This window comes from Lissotriton vulgaris, chromosome 2_1 (assembly GCF_964263255.1).
Source record: "Lissotriton vulgaris chromosome 2_1, aLisVul1.2, whole genome shotgun sequence".
NCBI lineage: Eukaryota > Metazoa > Chordata > Amphibia > Caudata > Salamandridae > Lissotriton > Lissotriton vulgaris.
In genome coordinates, this window is record NC_141687.1 from 1,527,067,239 (window position 1) to 1,527,083,407 (window position 16,169).

General features: G+C 43.1%; 1 protein-coding gene across 1 annotated transcript in view; it reads left to right on the forward strand.

Moving 5' to 3' along the window:
- HTR3B (5-hydroxytryptamine receptor 3B) overlaps positions 1-16,169 on the forward strand; it is a 110,215-nt gene that overhangs the window by 18,053 nt on the left and 75,993 nt on the right. Inside the window, exon 2 of the mRNA XM_086954840.1 lies at positions 9,717-9,877. Within this exon, the coding sequence (XP_086810966.1) occupies positions 9,717-9,877 (161 nt within the window). The remainder of the gene's footprint in view (positions 1-9,716; positions 9,878-16,169) is intronic.

Genomic DNA, 16,169 nt, shown 5'->3' on the forward strand with positions numbered 1-16,169 from the left:
TCCTCGGTGCCCGATGGATTCCAAATCGGTGCCAAGGATGAATAGTATGGTATACCTAGCCTCCTTCAAAAGTATAACCATGTTGTTAAGGTGGTTTTCAGGATCTTCAACCTCAACTTTTTGAAATGCTTCAGATCCCCATACTTTAACAAAAAGTGGCACGGCCCCTTACTTAGTTCTCCAAGCAATGCCTGAAAGAGTCTCCCCATTGGTGAGCTGTCCAGTTTGTTCGCTAACATACGAAAGTTCTTAGAATGGAAAGCATAAGAATTTATGGAGCTTCTCCTCAGTTTGTTCCATGCTATCCTGGGTCCCTTTGATGCCCAGATAAAGCTACTTATTTTTCCCTGGAGCTTAGCAATATCCTCTCTTTGAAATGTCAATGGTATAGAGTTAAAAAGAAAAGGGATTTTTGGAAGGATGATCATCTTAATCAAATTACCTCTATCATATATACTTAATGGTAAATTTGCCCATCTTGCTAACAGTCTCCCTACCTCCTGGCTCACCTTTTTCCAGTTAACTTTAGGGATTTCTACAAGCTTCTGTGTTATTAATATACCAAGGTAACTTATTTTGAATTTTTGCCCCCAGCTACTGTTTCCCTGACTCCAATCTATAACTTTGGTTTTATATACGTTCACCTTATACCCCTGATATTGTGCCAATGCTCTGAGCCTTTGCTATCAGGATAGGAATTGCAACCTGCGGATTGGTGGTATAAAGAATCAGGTCATACGCATACGGAGCTAATTTCGCTACTATCCCTGGTGTTTTAAAAGGGATTATAGTAGGATCCGCTGCCATTTTCTGTGCAAAGGGCTAAATATATAGATTGAAAAGGAGGGGAGACAGGGGACATCCCTGTCATATACATCTGGTAATATGAAACCAGTCAGAAAGCTCCCCATTAACCAACACCCTAGCTTTAGGGAGGCGATATAGTTTTTTTTTACAGAAGTCACTATGTTATGTGGAAATCTAAAGCTCTTAAGGGTTTGCTAGAGATATGTCCAGTGCACTTGATCGAAGGCCTTTGCTGCGTCTAAGGCCACTATAGTTAAAGGCAATTTCTGGGCCTCTGCCATATCGTTCACCCACATCATCCGATAACTGAGCTCATTTAACTGCTTCCCTGGATTAAACCCTCTCTGATCAGAATGTACAATGACCTTAAAATGCCGGTGCAATGCTCCTCACTGCCTTACTCATTACTATCTGCTTCCCTCTCTCGTTTGTCTCACTTTCCGGCCCTTCTCTGTCCCTTCCTTGGTGCTGTGACTGCATCCCCCCTCCGACCCCACTTAATAGAACTCTGCTTTTCTGTATATAGAGATAACTCTAATCTCTAGTATATGCAGTAGACCTTTGTACTCTCTACCATTCCTATGTGACTCTTAGAGTATATCCATTCATATCCCTTCCCTATGTATATAGAGATAACTCTAATCCCTAGTATTTGCAGTAGACCTTTGTACTCTACTATTCCTATGTGACTCTTAGAGTATATCCATTCGTACCCCTTCCCTATGTATATAGAGATAACTCTAATCACTAGTATATGCAGTAGACCTTTGTACTCTACTTTTCCTATGTGACTCTTAGAGTGTATCCATTCGTATCCCTTCCCTATGTATATAGAGATAACTCTAATCACTAGTATATGCAGTAGACCTTTGTACTCTCTACCATTCCTATGTGACTCTTAGAGTATATCCATTCGTATTCCTTCCCTATGTATATAGGGATAACTATAATCACCAGTCTCTTCTTTGTGTGACTTTACATCTTGTACATTTGCAATTTTTTTCTGTGTGTATCTTTTATGTAACACATGTAATCCTAAGTCCTTATGTTTTGCAACTAGTTCTTATGTCGGGTAGAGTTCGTGCTACATAAAATCGCATTACATAAAAAATTATTATTTCTTAAAAACCAGCATTACTCTTGAGGCTATCATCCCTGAAAAGATCTTATAATCAGTATTTAAGAGCAATATTGTTCTATAAGAATGTGCTCTTGTTGGATCTTTGTTTGGTTTCAAGTTTAAGACCACCGTTGCCTCTGACCAAAATAGGGGTGCATCCTCACCCCCTATATAAATAGTATTGAATATATCTTTCAGGGGTGTAATTAGTATAGCCATAATTTGGGTATAGAGCTCTACTGGGAGGCCATCTGGCCCACCCACCTTCCCAATGGTCATTTTCCTGCATTGTGCGCTGATTTCCTCTTCAGTGATTTCTGTCTCTAAGAACCAATTTTGCTCACTTGTTAATTGTGGCAGCTCCGTCCCCCTTAACCAGGTGCCTTTACATTCTTTCCTTGGTTGTATATCTTCTTTAAACAGTCCACACTTGTATCTCCAGGCTTTTCTCCTTATATCCGCACTAGTATTTAAGAGCACCCCAGTCTCTAAATTCATCAAATTAAATATTGAGTTTCTAGTCCCTTCCGTCTTAGCCTTCCACGCCAGTAGTGAACTACACTTTTCCCCATATGATAAGTGCTAGAGCTTACTCACTTCCCATTAATCCTGCATTATTTTATCTAGCTTAGCTTCATATTTCACCTGCAAATCTTTCAGTTGCCTTCGGAGCTCTAGTACCGTAGCGGTTCCCTAAAGCGATGCCTTCCGAAGTTCACATTCTTTAGTCTTAATTTCTGTGATTATCTCTTCATCATTCTGCCGCTCTGCCCGACTCTTGCCTGTTATAGTGGAGCTTATTATTGCCCGCATATATGCTTTAAAAGCATCCTGGATTACTTGTAATACGGTAGAGTCCTTATTATAATGGAAAAAGTCAGCTGTCTTATCTGCCAAGTCTAAAACCACCCCCTCCTCTAACAAAATAGTCCTATCCAAGGTCCACCTTCTTTGCCTTACTTGTTGATGATGATTTAATGACAGAAACACCGGCGAATGGTCCAAGAGAACTGCGGGTTACAGCCTCATCCTCGCCTCACTGCTCCTGGTCCACCAGACAGTAATCAATGCAAGAGTGGTGGCCATATTTTTTGCTATAGAAAGTAAAACCCCTATCCGCCCCCCTCCCACACCATATGTCTACCAAATTAAATTCCATCATCATATTTTTAAACTAGCAGGTGTCTTGGGGAGTTAACATATTTTGCTTTAGATGTTCTACCAGCTCCTTATTTAGAGCTTTGTTAAAGTCCCCACCCAATATGATTGGTGCCGTGGTCTCCAGAAGGCAATATATGAACTTTACTAAAGCATCTGGGGTATCATTATTTGGGTCATTGTATGTTGCATATGTCACAGTTTTGACTGGATCTCTATGCTAGCCACCAGCAATCTACCAGAAGCATCCGCCTTATACTTTAATAGCCTTATTCCTGAGTTACTTCTGATGACTAAGGCTACTCCTCTCATGGAACCTCGCTGGTCTGAGCACACTACACTCTGTACCCAACATAGCTTACTAAAACCGGACTCAAACTTCTTTCGTTCCAAATTAGTTTCCTGAAGCATTATAATGTGGGCCCACTATTCTTAAGATATTCTGCTACCAGACCTATCGTCTTCCTTGCACTCAAACTATTAACATTCCAGGATAGGAACTGGGTCATATTAGTCTTATTCATGTTTCTCTCCGTACCATGTACCTGTTGCACCTTTCCTGTCCAGATATCCTGTGCTGATAGAGCCCTGGAGTAATCTTAAACTGATTACAAGTTATCAAAATGAGGACACATTTTTTATTCTTTTTTATCCTATGCTCTCACCACCCTGTGCACCCATTCCCCCACTCCCCCTAGAGGAACCCCCTCTCCTATCCCAAGGTGATAGAAACCGCCCTTCGTGACCCCCCCCCCCGAAGAGAGATATTCAAATCTGCACTAAGCAAAGTGAAAACACAATTGGGCTGGCCATTACTATATATTCTTCAATTGATATTTGTGGTAGTGGATCATTACACACTGGAGCAAGATGTTGCAGCGGAGGCTCCCACCATTTGTACTAAAAGAGCGTCCACCTCTTCTGGGTTGCTGAAGTTGTGCTTCTTATTCCTTCACATGATTGCCGCAAACTTAATCTGGACCTGAGCTCCTTTACCACGCAGGTCATTCATCCTGGAGCCTAACTCCCATTGCCTCTGTGTAGTCCTTTTACCTATGTCTTATCTCACATGCTAATTAAAACACTTGAACTACAAGGATCTCTCCTTCAAAACATGCCCCAAAACCAGTTCTTTAACTGCGTATATAAGAAAGTTGACCACATTTTCCTCAGAGTCTTCCTATTAGATTTCAATTTAAAAGGATCTCTATGCACTCTTTGGATTTCATTCTCAAGATCTATATCTTGCCTATCTTGTAGTATGACCCCTCTTAGTAGTTTAAAAATAAAGCCTTTTATATCCCCTTTTTCTGTACCTTCCGGGATATTGAGAATCCTCAACTTATTGCACCTAGACTGTGTTTCAAGACATTCCAGATCTTGAAGGGTTTTGTTTTGTACCTTCAAGTCCTCTATGTCATGGGAGTTCTGTGTCATTTCGGCTGACAGAACCATCACCTCACCTTCGAGAATAACAGTTCGTTGTGCAATGTTATCCAACTTTTCTTTCAACACCACACACTTTTCCAGGATACCTCTTTGATTGACCTCTTAAATCTCAAATTTCATAAGAATACCATGCAGCAGAGTTAGTATAAAGTTTCCCAACTGATTCTCCACCTTTCCCCCACTCCGGGGACTAGCCTCAAGCTAGTTAATACTCCCCTTAATGAGTATCTCAATGGTGTCTTGAATTTGTATTGAGTTAGCACCCTCCTGACCTCCATCTACCAAGGTGCTGAATGGAGAAAAACGATTGCTGAGGAGGAATGCCGGCGGTCTCTCCACCACCAATCTAGCCTGTATTTGACTTACTACCCCCACCCCCGGGTCGAAGCTGCGGGCCTTATCTGCTCCATGATTTTAAAGTAGGAATTAAGCGAGGGTAAAGGTTTGGGAAATCAGCGCACCTCCTTTGCAAAACACTGTCTAGGTCTCCCCACCGCTTTTGCCGGTTTAAGGGTCGGTGACACAGTAATCACCTCGCAAACTACCCGCTCTCTTGCTCTCACACCCTTGGCTTTATTCTTTATTTCAGATCTTAGCTGATACCTATTCCTTACTTGCAATACTGGTGGATACACTTGGTGAATGAGCCGGGATATCTTTCTCACCAACGCCCCTCCTTGCTACAGTAACTGTATTTGTACTTTCAACTTCTACCTCCTCCAATAACCCCTTAGAAGTAAGAAGTACCTGTGTAAATGGGTCCCTTTCCATCAGTACCTGCTGTGTTCGCATGGCTGTACACCCTTCTTGCTCACTTTTGCGCTCTTCTGGCTCCCAGCTCCATATTTCTCCAACTGCAGAAAGCCATTATTGAGCTTCTGGGTCTCCCGTGCCTCCTCCTCGTGGTGCTTCTCTTTGCCGGTAGTTTGCCAGACAGTGCTGTCTCTGCCTGCCCTGACCCGAAAGCCTGCAAGTGCTGCCGCAGCCCGAGACCGCTTCCAAAAAGCTAACGCCCAGCTCCAAATGATCCGATGATGTCTCGCATCGGGTCTCCTCTCCTGTGAGATATGGTGTGTGGAACGGGGAGGACGTATACTCACCTAACCCCCACCTTCAGAACCCAGAAGAAAGTACACTCTCACACATTTACATTCCAGTAAGAATCACTGTTATTTCCAGCCTGAGTCTCTCTCTCTCTTCGCTCTAGGAGCTCCAGCGACCGGCATCAGCCCACCGCCATGTTCCCCTGACAAAGACTCCTCTTGTTCAGATCAGGCAGCCAGGGGCTATTCAGGCACTAAATGCTCAGGCTCCTGGCTGCCTGAGCTGAACTTTGCCAGGCTGAGGGTTTCACAGCCATGTGGGCTTGACCTCCCCAGCCTTGCAAAAGTGCCTTGAGGCCTTCCTCCTTATGACAAGTGTTAGCGTCACCCATTGCCTCGGGCCTGGACTCTTCAGTTTTAAGCCCTGAAGTACCCAGTGCAGATTGCCAATCAGTGACACCTCGCCTCAGAGTGGGATGGGGTCAGCAGCCTCACTGATCCCATCCCACTCTGTGACAAGGTTGGAACTGCTGCCTTAACCTCATTGGCTGACCTAAGGTCGGCCAAGGAGGGAAGACAGCAGTCCCAACCTTCCTGGGACTTCTCAGGCTGTCCTATTGGAGATGTGCATTTAAGGTAAGTTTTTTTTTTTAATGTTTGGTGCATGTTTGTATTTATGAATGTATGTGCATTCATGTGTATGAACTTGTTAGCAAGTGTTTTGAATGGGTGTGTGTGCATGTGTGAATGAACGGGTGTGAGTAATGTGTTTGTGTGCGTGTGTGCCCCCTCACCCCCTCCCTGGTAAAATTACCGGCCACCACAGCATGGTGTCACTGCGTGCCATACAATATTGGCTTCCTTCACACGGTCAGCGGGTGAGGAGCAAATATCACCTAGTGACAGAGAAGACAAGCTGGAAGACCATTGCAGAGAGTGGCTTTCCAGCTTGTCTTTTGAGGCTTTGACCAGCAAATATCTATTAAGGGGTGTCAAAACACTGCAGGATGATGGCAGCAGCCTCAGCATACTTTGGTTTGTTTTTTGGAGGAGGGGAGGCTGGTGGGAGGAGGGGGCAGAAGCGCCTCTTGGTCCTATCTCAGCATGATGTCCAACCCCCTCCACGTCCCCTCCCCTCCCCAACTTTTTTGAGGGGGGTGGTCTGAACTTTTACATCTTCTAAAAGCATTCACCAAAAGCACCAGTCTGTACTATATATATTTAGGCTCTTTACTCAAGTTTTACCCTGGTACTTGAGAGACTGAGTGCAGCTCAAAGTGATGCTCAGCAGCAATTAATAATATTAAAAATAATGGGTATTGGGCAGGATACTAGGTTTCAGATCCACTTCTCTGGATGCAGAAGTCTTTGTGAGCCTTCATTACATACAGTGTGCACTGTCCTATTTAGCGGAAGTGCCTGTGCAGACTGGTACAGTGAAACAAAATACCAATAATGCACTTCCCCCAGGTAAGCGGTAAATTCTAACCTGCTCTTGGGCAGTGCATTGATGAAAGGCAGAGTGGCTGTGTGAAGCAACCAGTCCACCTTTTACAATGCAGTCAGCAATGCGGCCTGCATTTTAAAGGAAGGTCCCGTTGCAGGCCAGTGCAACATGTGACTGTGCTTGACTACAGGGAGGATGATTGGGGAGTCCTCTGGACCCCTCTTTTCCCTGTTTAGGGTGTCACTCAAAAGTGCACTAAATATGTTCCACCTCTTTGGGGTGAATAGCTAGCGAGTTGGATGTGCTGAGAGACTTAAGTTATTCTACAATAAGAGCATGCAGCCATAGCCCCTAGAAGTCAGCAGTTTACTCAACCCATGCCTACCTAGTATGGCATAGTGAGTCTCCACACGCCAGTTTGCAGATAGTGTTTGCAGCCCAAACCTGTCCAGCATACTCAGGGTAAATGACCCAGGAGTTGTAAATTATCTGCCACAGCTGTGGGCCAGCTCTCACATTTTTTATTTACTTGAGTTTTATATAGCGCTGGCTAGACCCGAAGGTAAGAGAGTGCTTTACATGAGGAGAGTTATGTAGGTTACAAGTTACACATTGTTACAGAAGGTACATCAATTTCAAGTTACATCTGTTGGTTCATGGCGTGTAGAAGGGTAAGGGGGTAACGTAAAAGGGCGAGGAGGAGGGAGATTAAGCGGAGAATTGGCACAAGGAAAAACAAAGCAGGCAGGGGTAGAGAGATTCAGGGGAGAGAGGAAAGGAATAGGGGCGGCAAGCAAAGAATGAAGGAGGGTAGAGGTGGGGACGGCCCACCCGGGGCTTTGGGACCCCTCAACACAACTATGCAAACAGAGGGCGAGCCGTTCTGAATAGTCATTAACCCCATTGCTTCCAGTTAACAGGCTTACATGGTGGTGCTTCACTTTCATGTGACCAACTATTACCCCAGTAGCTTCATCAGCATGGCCGATGTTTGGGTGCGATTAGTTCCGCAAAGTCCTGAAGAGGCCATAAAGCACAAGGCCAAAACGCATCAACCTACATCTTCCAGGATCAACGCCTAACAAGAAAAGCAAATACCAAATCTAAAATGTTTTGATAGACCGATGATATAGTCACAGTTTATGCAATTTATTTGTTTACTGCATTAGTAGGTCTATTCTAATTTGTCACTCCTTCCTTATTTGGTTACCATTAACAAGGGTTGCTTGCCCGTCACTGTGTGTACACTGTCTACCTTAACACTATTGCTTTTTCAGAACATCTGTGTTCCTCTAAAAATATCAGTAAGCTTCATAAGAAGAGTGGACATGCTTTATTAATTTGTCTATTAGTTGTTGCTTTGTTTTCCTTCCTTTGAAAAGTATGCAAATTAAATTTAGTATAAGTAAATTTTGTTTTGAGAATAATCTGTTGTTGCCAGTGACTTTCTTTACAGCAGCACAGCAATGTATCCATGCAGAATCTTACTTAGGGCCACGTGCATCAACATTGCCATTTGCGATTCCTTATTAGCGAAAAATAAGGAATCGCTAATAAGGAATCGCAAATGGCTATGCATGAAGAAATTGCTAAATAAATTGTGATTTCTTAAAATTCCTTAATTGCGACTCGCAAATTGCGAATCGTAATTAAGGAATAGCTCCCCATTCATTCCTATGGGCCTCGAGGCCCGTAATTAGCAATTAGCGAATCGCAAATTGAGAATACGATTTCAAGGGTGCAGGTGTGTCCAAAGGACACCCTGTTGCACCCCTGAAATCAATCTGTGCACATATGTTGTGCACACACATGCCCTAAGGGCATGTGTTTGCACAACATGAAACTTTGAAAAATGCACAAAAGTGCATTTTTTAAAGTTTTCGCAAATTACCATGAGGTTCAACCTCATAGTAATTTGCTCCCCCTAAGTACGAATTAGCTATTTTTTCAAAGTTTCATGCATTGCATTTAAGGAATCTCAATTTGAGATTCCTTAAATGCAATCGCAATTTAAGTCATCGCAATTTTGCGATTTCTTCAATTGCGAAAATAACAAAAAATTATAATGCATCCCAAAAATTCAAATTGCATTCGCAAACGGACGATTTTTGCGAATCGCACCATTTGCGGATGCAATTTGAAATGACGCATGTGCCCCTTAGAGTATTAAAATAACACTGCTTTAATTCCTAAGGGTGTCTTTTCGCACCATTAAGGTGATAAATAATAAGTTGACCTCACTTTTGAATTGTATGGTTTTATCCTGCTACAGCCTTCTCTCTTAGTTGTTATTACCTTGTTCTCAGTAGCCATCATTGGTGGTTTGCCCATCAGTCCAACTCAGGTGTCAGGAAATAGAAGCCGGATCAAAAAGTAGCAGAGTTTCAGAGGTAGCATCTAATACTGGCATGGTGCTTACTTTTCCAGAGTACATGTCTACTCATGTCCTGTAGAATTAATAACATGGTTGCACAGCATGTCAAATTCAAGAGCAAGAGTACATCTGTTTCCTCTGTGGGAGCAGAAAGGCAGTGAGGGAGAAGCCTTGTGAGGCAGTAGAATAATGATATTTTTTTCATAAGACGTATGCACCCGGGATAATGTAATTAGGGCAAATATGTTAAGTGCTCCTCATGTTGGATGATGTGAGGGTGCTGTCTTCCATGTTACATGAAATCATTCCTCTTCTCAGGAAGCTTGGTGGTGGACGGCGCACATCCCGGGAACTCCACCTTGCACCAGCTGGCAGAGCACCTGTTGTGGAACTACAATCGGGGAGTAAGGCCCGTCAGGGATTGGACGATCGCCACAACTGTCTCCATCGACCTCATTGTTTGCGCGGTGCTTGACGTGGTAAGTGGAGGACTCACCAATGTCAGCATCTCAAGACCTTAGGAATGACCCTAGAACCGGAGTGTAACACAGAATGATGGATTCGTACCTGCAGGGGGCACGGAGTTTCCAATATCTCACAGATATTCATCAGCCTTGGGCTGAATGGGGGCCTGCCTGAGGATTGGCCTGCAGGGGGCTGCGTTAACCGCATGCGCGCTAGCGGTTTTCCCGCTGAGCGCTGCGATTTCGAAAATCCCGCGTTACGTGACAAGGTCAGTTCGTCACACGCGCAGCGCAGGTAACGCCCATGACAAGCTGACCTTGTCACGCGCATTGAAGGGGTTAAACCCCTGCTTGGAACAGACTGTTAGTCCTGCTTTTTAGATAATATGGGATTAGACCCGATTGGTCCAATTCACAATGCACATCACAGAGTTACGATGATGATTTGCAGACGACGCGGTACTCTTATCACGCACCAAAAATGGTCTGCAGCACCTTATTGATAGCTTTTCTGCCTTTATAGCCACACGGAATCTGGTAATCAATAAGGGTAAAACTTTTACCATGGCATGTGGGAAAAAGACAAAACACAATAGGACCTTCCTTCTAGATAACGTTAGGATAGAACCCGTCAAAAAATTCTGCTATCTAGGGATAACCTTCTCTGGGGACGGGGGCTGGACCAGCGAACAGGAGACTGTAAATCTAAAGATGACGAGGAACATCAATAGCATCTTTAGATTTGCAAATAAGTTAGGGAATCGCAGAATTCAAGAAATGATTCATATTTACATCATGAGGTGTCTGTCATCTGCATTGTATGGGGCCGGCGTTTGGGGACACAATAAAAGTAGCTGTAAGCTGCTCCAACACCAGGAAAATCTTTTCCTAAACCGCATATTGTGTACCCCGGCGTCTGCTTCCATAGAGATTTTGCACAGGGAAGTGGGTTTAGCATACGTTGGAGACCTGGCAGCATTACGCCCCCTATCCCTGTGGAGATCTATCTGGTCTAAAGCAGAAACCAAATTCACCCAATCTGTCATCAAGGACTGTCTAAATCTAGACAACCATATGCGTATTCCCTGGTTTAGGCACATTTGGTTCTGGTTTAAGACAGTCCTTAACCACGACCCCCTGTTGAACCCAGAATTGGGCATCCAGGTGACAAAAAAGGAGTTTAAAAATCTGTTCCTGGAAAGCGCCAAGAAGGTTAGGTCCGCGAGATATGTATCCCAACATACATATGTCTTCTATAACGAACATAACACCGTACAAGGTTTTCAACAATATTTGTCAACTGTCACCAGAAGTTCTCACCGTTTTGTTTTGACTCGGTTGAGACTGGGCACTGCTCATCATCTAGTGTCTTTTCCTCAAATTAGAAGGAGTAGCACTTTGCCCTGCCCATGTGATGGGACATCCAAACAGAGCTGTTGTCACTTTATGCTTTTTTGTAAATTTTATATTCCTTATAGGAAATTGTACCTTAAGCCTTTATTCTTAAAATTTAATACAAGAAGAACCAAAGATGCTTTGCAATTAATGTTTGACTTGAGTAGCACAGAGGTTTGCTTCCGTGTAGCTTCCTACATTTTAAAATGTGTTTCCCACAGGAAATCCATTATTTTATGATGCATATCGTCACGATATCATGATTTTAGTAATTTCTGTCTACCATTGATGTATTGGTGCAATCCTTCTAAACTAACTGACTATATTTATTGGATGAAATCACTATAGATTATGAATTTTAACATGTTTTTTAACTTAGTAATTAAGCTATATGTACTATTTCACCTCTATCTGATAAGTATTGGTAATATGCACTGCGTCACTTTACAACTGAAATTATTTAACACTGTATTTGTTTGTAACACATGTATTCTTGGGTGAAATACCATTATGATAACGCATTTTTTTTTCTGATGATGTTTTATGTATGCTATATGGTTATATTTTATACACCGAATAAAGCATTTGAAATTTGAATTTGATTTGCGCATATTTGAAAACATTTTGCATAGATTACACATTTATCAAAACCACTTTAAGAGAAGGGAACATAAATATCCCTGCAACCATCTATTCCTAAATATCCACTCATGTGGATATTCTGGTTGTATGTTCCAAACATGCTATTCCCGACCACGCGTGGCTGAACAACGCAGTCTTAAGACTGACGCATGCATGTTTTGACCATGCATGCCTTTACAACGAATTTGGCTTTAAAGACATGTTGGGTAAAGGAATATGCGTGGTTCAGGTTCAGCCCGAGTCCGGATGTTTGCCCTAAAACCTAGCCACCTGTCATGACCAAATACCCCAGCCCTTAAAACAACCCAGCCCCTCCACGCCCTGAGCCCTAAAACCCAGCCCCCATTTTTTAATTCGACCCGACCCCCTGCCCCTAAGCCCTAAAACCTTCACCTCTGAAGTCAACCCTGACCCCCTCCTCTCTGCCCTGAGCCCTAAAATCTTCGCCCTGTAACTAAAAAACACCCTTGCCCCGCTCCCTGAGCCCTAAACCCGTCTATCAATCATTGGCTAGATAAATATGCTTTCAAGGCGCTTACACAAGGAAATTCGATAGTGAGAAAATATACATTTCAGTTTACCTATCCTATGCGTAAACCAAATAAGCACTTGAATGTATGTTATGTGTAGACAGAAACAAACACCGCTCAATGTGGTCTTTCTAATGGTCATAGGGCCATATGTATCAACACATTTCCCCATAGACACAGAATGGGCAAAACCCTTTGATACATATGGCCCTTAGTCTCAGGGAAATGCCCAAATCTATCCATCACATCATTTTAGTAACAGTTGCATGGACTATGGCACAATTATGGTGCTTTAAAAAAACCAAATGTATTATGCTCGGGTACAACCAAACATTTTCACATGCACTCCTAGTTCCCCGAGTGCATTCCAAATACTTTTCTACATGGCAGAAAATACTCTTCAGTTTCCTTAGCTTAAAAGAAACGTGCAAATGAAAACATTTCTTTGAATTTTCATTTCAACCCTGCTTTCGAGGTATTACTTCTGCTCATAAAGTGGAAACAAGCATGTGAGTAATATTCGTCTGTCACATGAATCTTGTTATTACCACAGAATTATTTTTCCGAAACTCAATGAATAGATATATTTTCTGCGAAGTAAGAAATTTAACCAAGATAAGGCCAAGCAGATTGAGTCCATAGTTTTATTTCTTTTTATTCGTGCTTCTCAATGTGAAAATACACTGAAAAATCCAAGGGAAAGGAATGACTGCTCTTCCTTCAATGAAGATGACAAAACTTAGACATTCAGGGCCTTATTTATGAAAACTTTCGCATTGCTGCGTGAAAACAGCGATGCAACAGTTTACACTGCGTACTCCTTGCGACATGATGGATGTGTCATATTTACTGTATGATGCATCATGTCGCAAGGCATGACAGATACTTCAGTATTACTGACGTTTCTGTCAGTGCAACATTGACGCATTGCTGGGGTGTGTCTGAAAACAGGGGCAGCTCCAGAAATGTGTCCTTTCACATGGGGGTGAGCCCCATGTGAAATGGCCTGTGTCAGTCTTACCCCTGCTGTGAGGCAGGTGTAAGACGCAGAACCGTCCTAGAAGTGGCGCAGCGAAATCTCATAGATTTCACTGCGCCACTTCGATGAGGCTTTTTGTGGGGAAACGCCCATCCTGTATACATTATACCTGACGCAGGTATAATGTAGCGCAGGGGTTTACAAAGTGGCGCATATGCTTAGATGTGTCACTTTGTAAATAGGTGCATTTTTTACGCTGCCGCTGCATCACAAAAAGTGACGCAACGGCAACGCAAAAGTGACGAGGGGCTCATAAATAAGCCCCTCAATCTGCACAATTTTCGTATTTTACGATGAACAGTGCAAAGAGCAGGTGCAAATCGTGTCTCTGCAGAATATGTGTTTTAAACACCAACAAAAATCACCCAACTAAAGCCCCACTGACTAACATATGTCAACATTGTTTTCTCCGGGATTTATTATGTGCGTCAGACAACAAGTATATTTTGTTCCAACAATGTCAACTCTGGGAGCTGTGACATGTTTTAGTCACTTGGTCTTCGACCTCAGGTTACTCATCATCACCACTGAAGACATATTGGACCAGATGTATGAAGCATCCAAATAGCGATAAACAAATTGCAATTTTTTGAAAATTGCATTTCAAGAATATGTATTTGGTATGCACAAAAATTCTCATGTTTTTTTTGTGATCAGCTATTTATTCTATGCCTTATTTAGGTGATCACATTTTGCGGTTCTCTAAATTGCAATTTGGCTCGCAACCAGAGAAAGTCACTTTTTGGCCATTGACTAGGACCCCACAACCAGGAAATGTTGCTGGGTTGAAAATTGTTGCATATTCATGCTGGAGATTAAGCTGAGCCTCAAACTGAAATCCTCTTGAGTTTGTGCCATCAGCCATTCCAAATGATAAAAATGATAAGGGACACTGAGAAGGAGGCTGGGGCCAGAAAACATGAACTAAGATTTTCAGAAAAACAACTGGAAATATTGACCGAGGACTATGCTGGGCACCATGAAGAACTGTTTGGTAAATCATCTCTTACAGTACTTGTTTCTGGCAAGTAATTTAGGAGAACAGTAACTCTGATGGAGTGACACAGAGATACACAGAAGAAATATGAAAGCAGTTAGAAATTAGGTTTCTGGTTGGCAGAGTCCAAGAAGGAGCCACAATTCTAGTCAGGGTAAGTGACAAACACACTCTAAATTGATCTGTTTTCACCCCCTGGTAGCTTGGCACAGAGCAGTCAGGCTTAACTTAAGAGGCAACATGTAAAGTATTTGCGCAATACTTCAAACGGATGTATGTTGTTACCACGCGATGTATTACATCGCAGTACTTTACAACGCTCTTTTACAACGCAACCACGACTTGCGCTGTAGGGGTGCTGGACTTAGGAATAGTTACATTTACTATTCCAACACCAGCCTTCGTACAGTAGGGAAGGTGTTGGAATAGTAAATCTACTACTCCTTAGCCTAGAGCACCCTCCAGCGCAAGTCGTGGTTATGACTTGCGTTGTAACTGCACTGAGGGGTAACATCCGCGTTGTAAAGGATGTTCCCCACTTCAAACAGTAAAACAGTGAAAACACTACACAAAAGGATTCCACACCAAGTTAGACAACTAGGACTTAATTTAATAAATAAATCAAGGCCAAAATGACAACATTCCAGTAAGTAGAACTAGAGATAAGATTTTTTAAAGGATAAACTGCAAAGTAGCTCTTAGAAGCAATAAGCGCTTATCCGGGTTATCTGGTTGCGCTGGACTGGGACAAAGTCAAGAATTCAGGCCAACCGCAATATAGCACAGGCCTGATACAGGGACCCAGTGAGGCCCACTGAACAAAAGTACTTTAATCCTGGCTGCATTGACAAAGATGCGGGGTGCAACCGAGCGATGGGTCGGTGTTCCCTGAGCAGTTTGGGTGATGTGCTTATTTTCTCCATGCAACTGCAGCTGTGCATTGGCCCTGACTGAGGGTGATGCTCTGGGTTTCTCCACTCAGTAGAGACAATGCGCTGATCATCTCCACGCAGTGGCGACGATGCATTGGTTCTGAAATTCTGATTCCAAAGGTGATGCTCTGGTTCCAAATGAAATGCAGCAGTCCTGTTCCCACAAGGTCTGTGATGCATCAATTCTGCTCTCGTAGCAGAGGATGCATCAGTTCCACTGGAACAAAACACCTTAGGCCTACTACCAATGGTCCAGGACTGGGGTGGCACCACTTGACAGGGCAGACTTACAGATGGCAGAGTCCAGGTGCAGGAGCAGAATGATTGGAAATCTAAGACTTCAGATCAGGAGGGCAGCCAGGATGTATGACATTACAACGCATGCTTTTACCACGCATGCCTTTACATTGCAAGTTTTACAACGCATGCTTTTACAACGCATAGTGTTGAGGGGTGCTGTATAGTGAATAGTTTAATTTACTATTCCAACTCCAGTCCCCGTGGATAGTAGGGAAGGTGTTGGATAGTAAATTAAATCTATTCCCTATCTTAGAGCGCCCCCCAGAGCAATGCGTTGTAATGGCATGCGTTGTAATAGTTGCGTCGTAAAGGCTCTGCGTGGTAAAAGTTGCGTTGTAAAGGATGTTCCCCGGCCAGCCAGGAAGCCCTTGGAATCACTCTGGGTTCTGGGTTGGAGAGATGCAGATCCAGTCCTTCTTACTTCCAGGCAAGAGAGCAGCACACAGCAGGTCAGCACAGCAAGCAGGAGTCC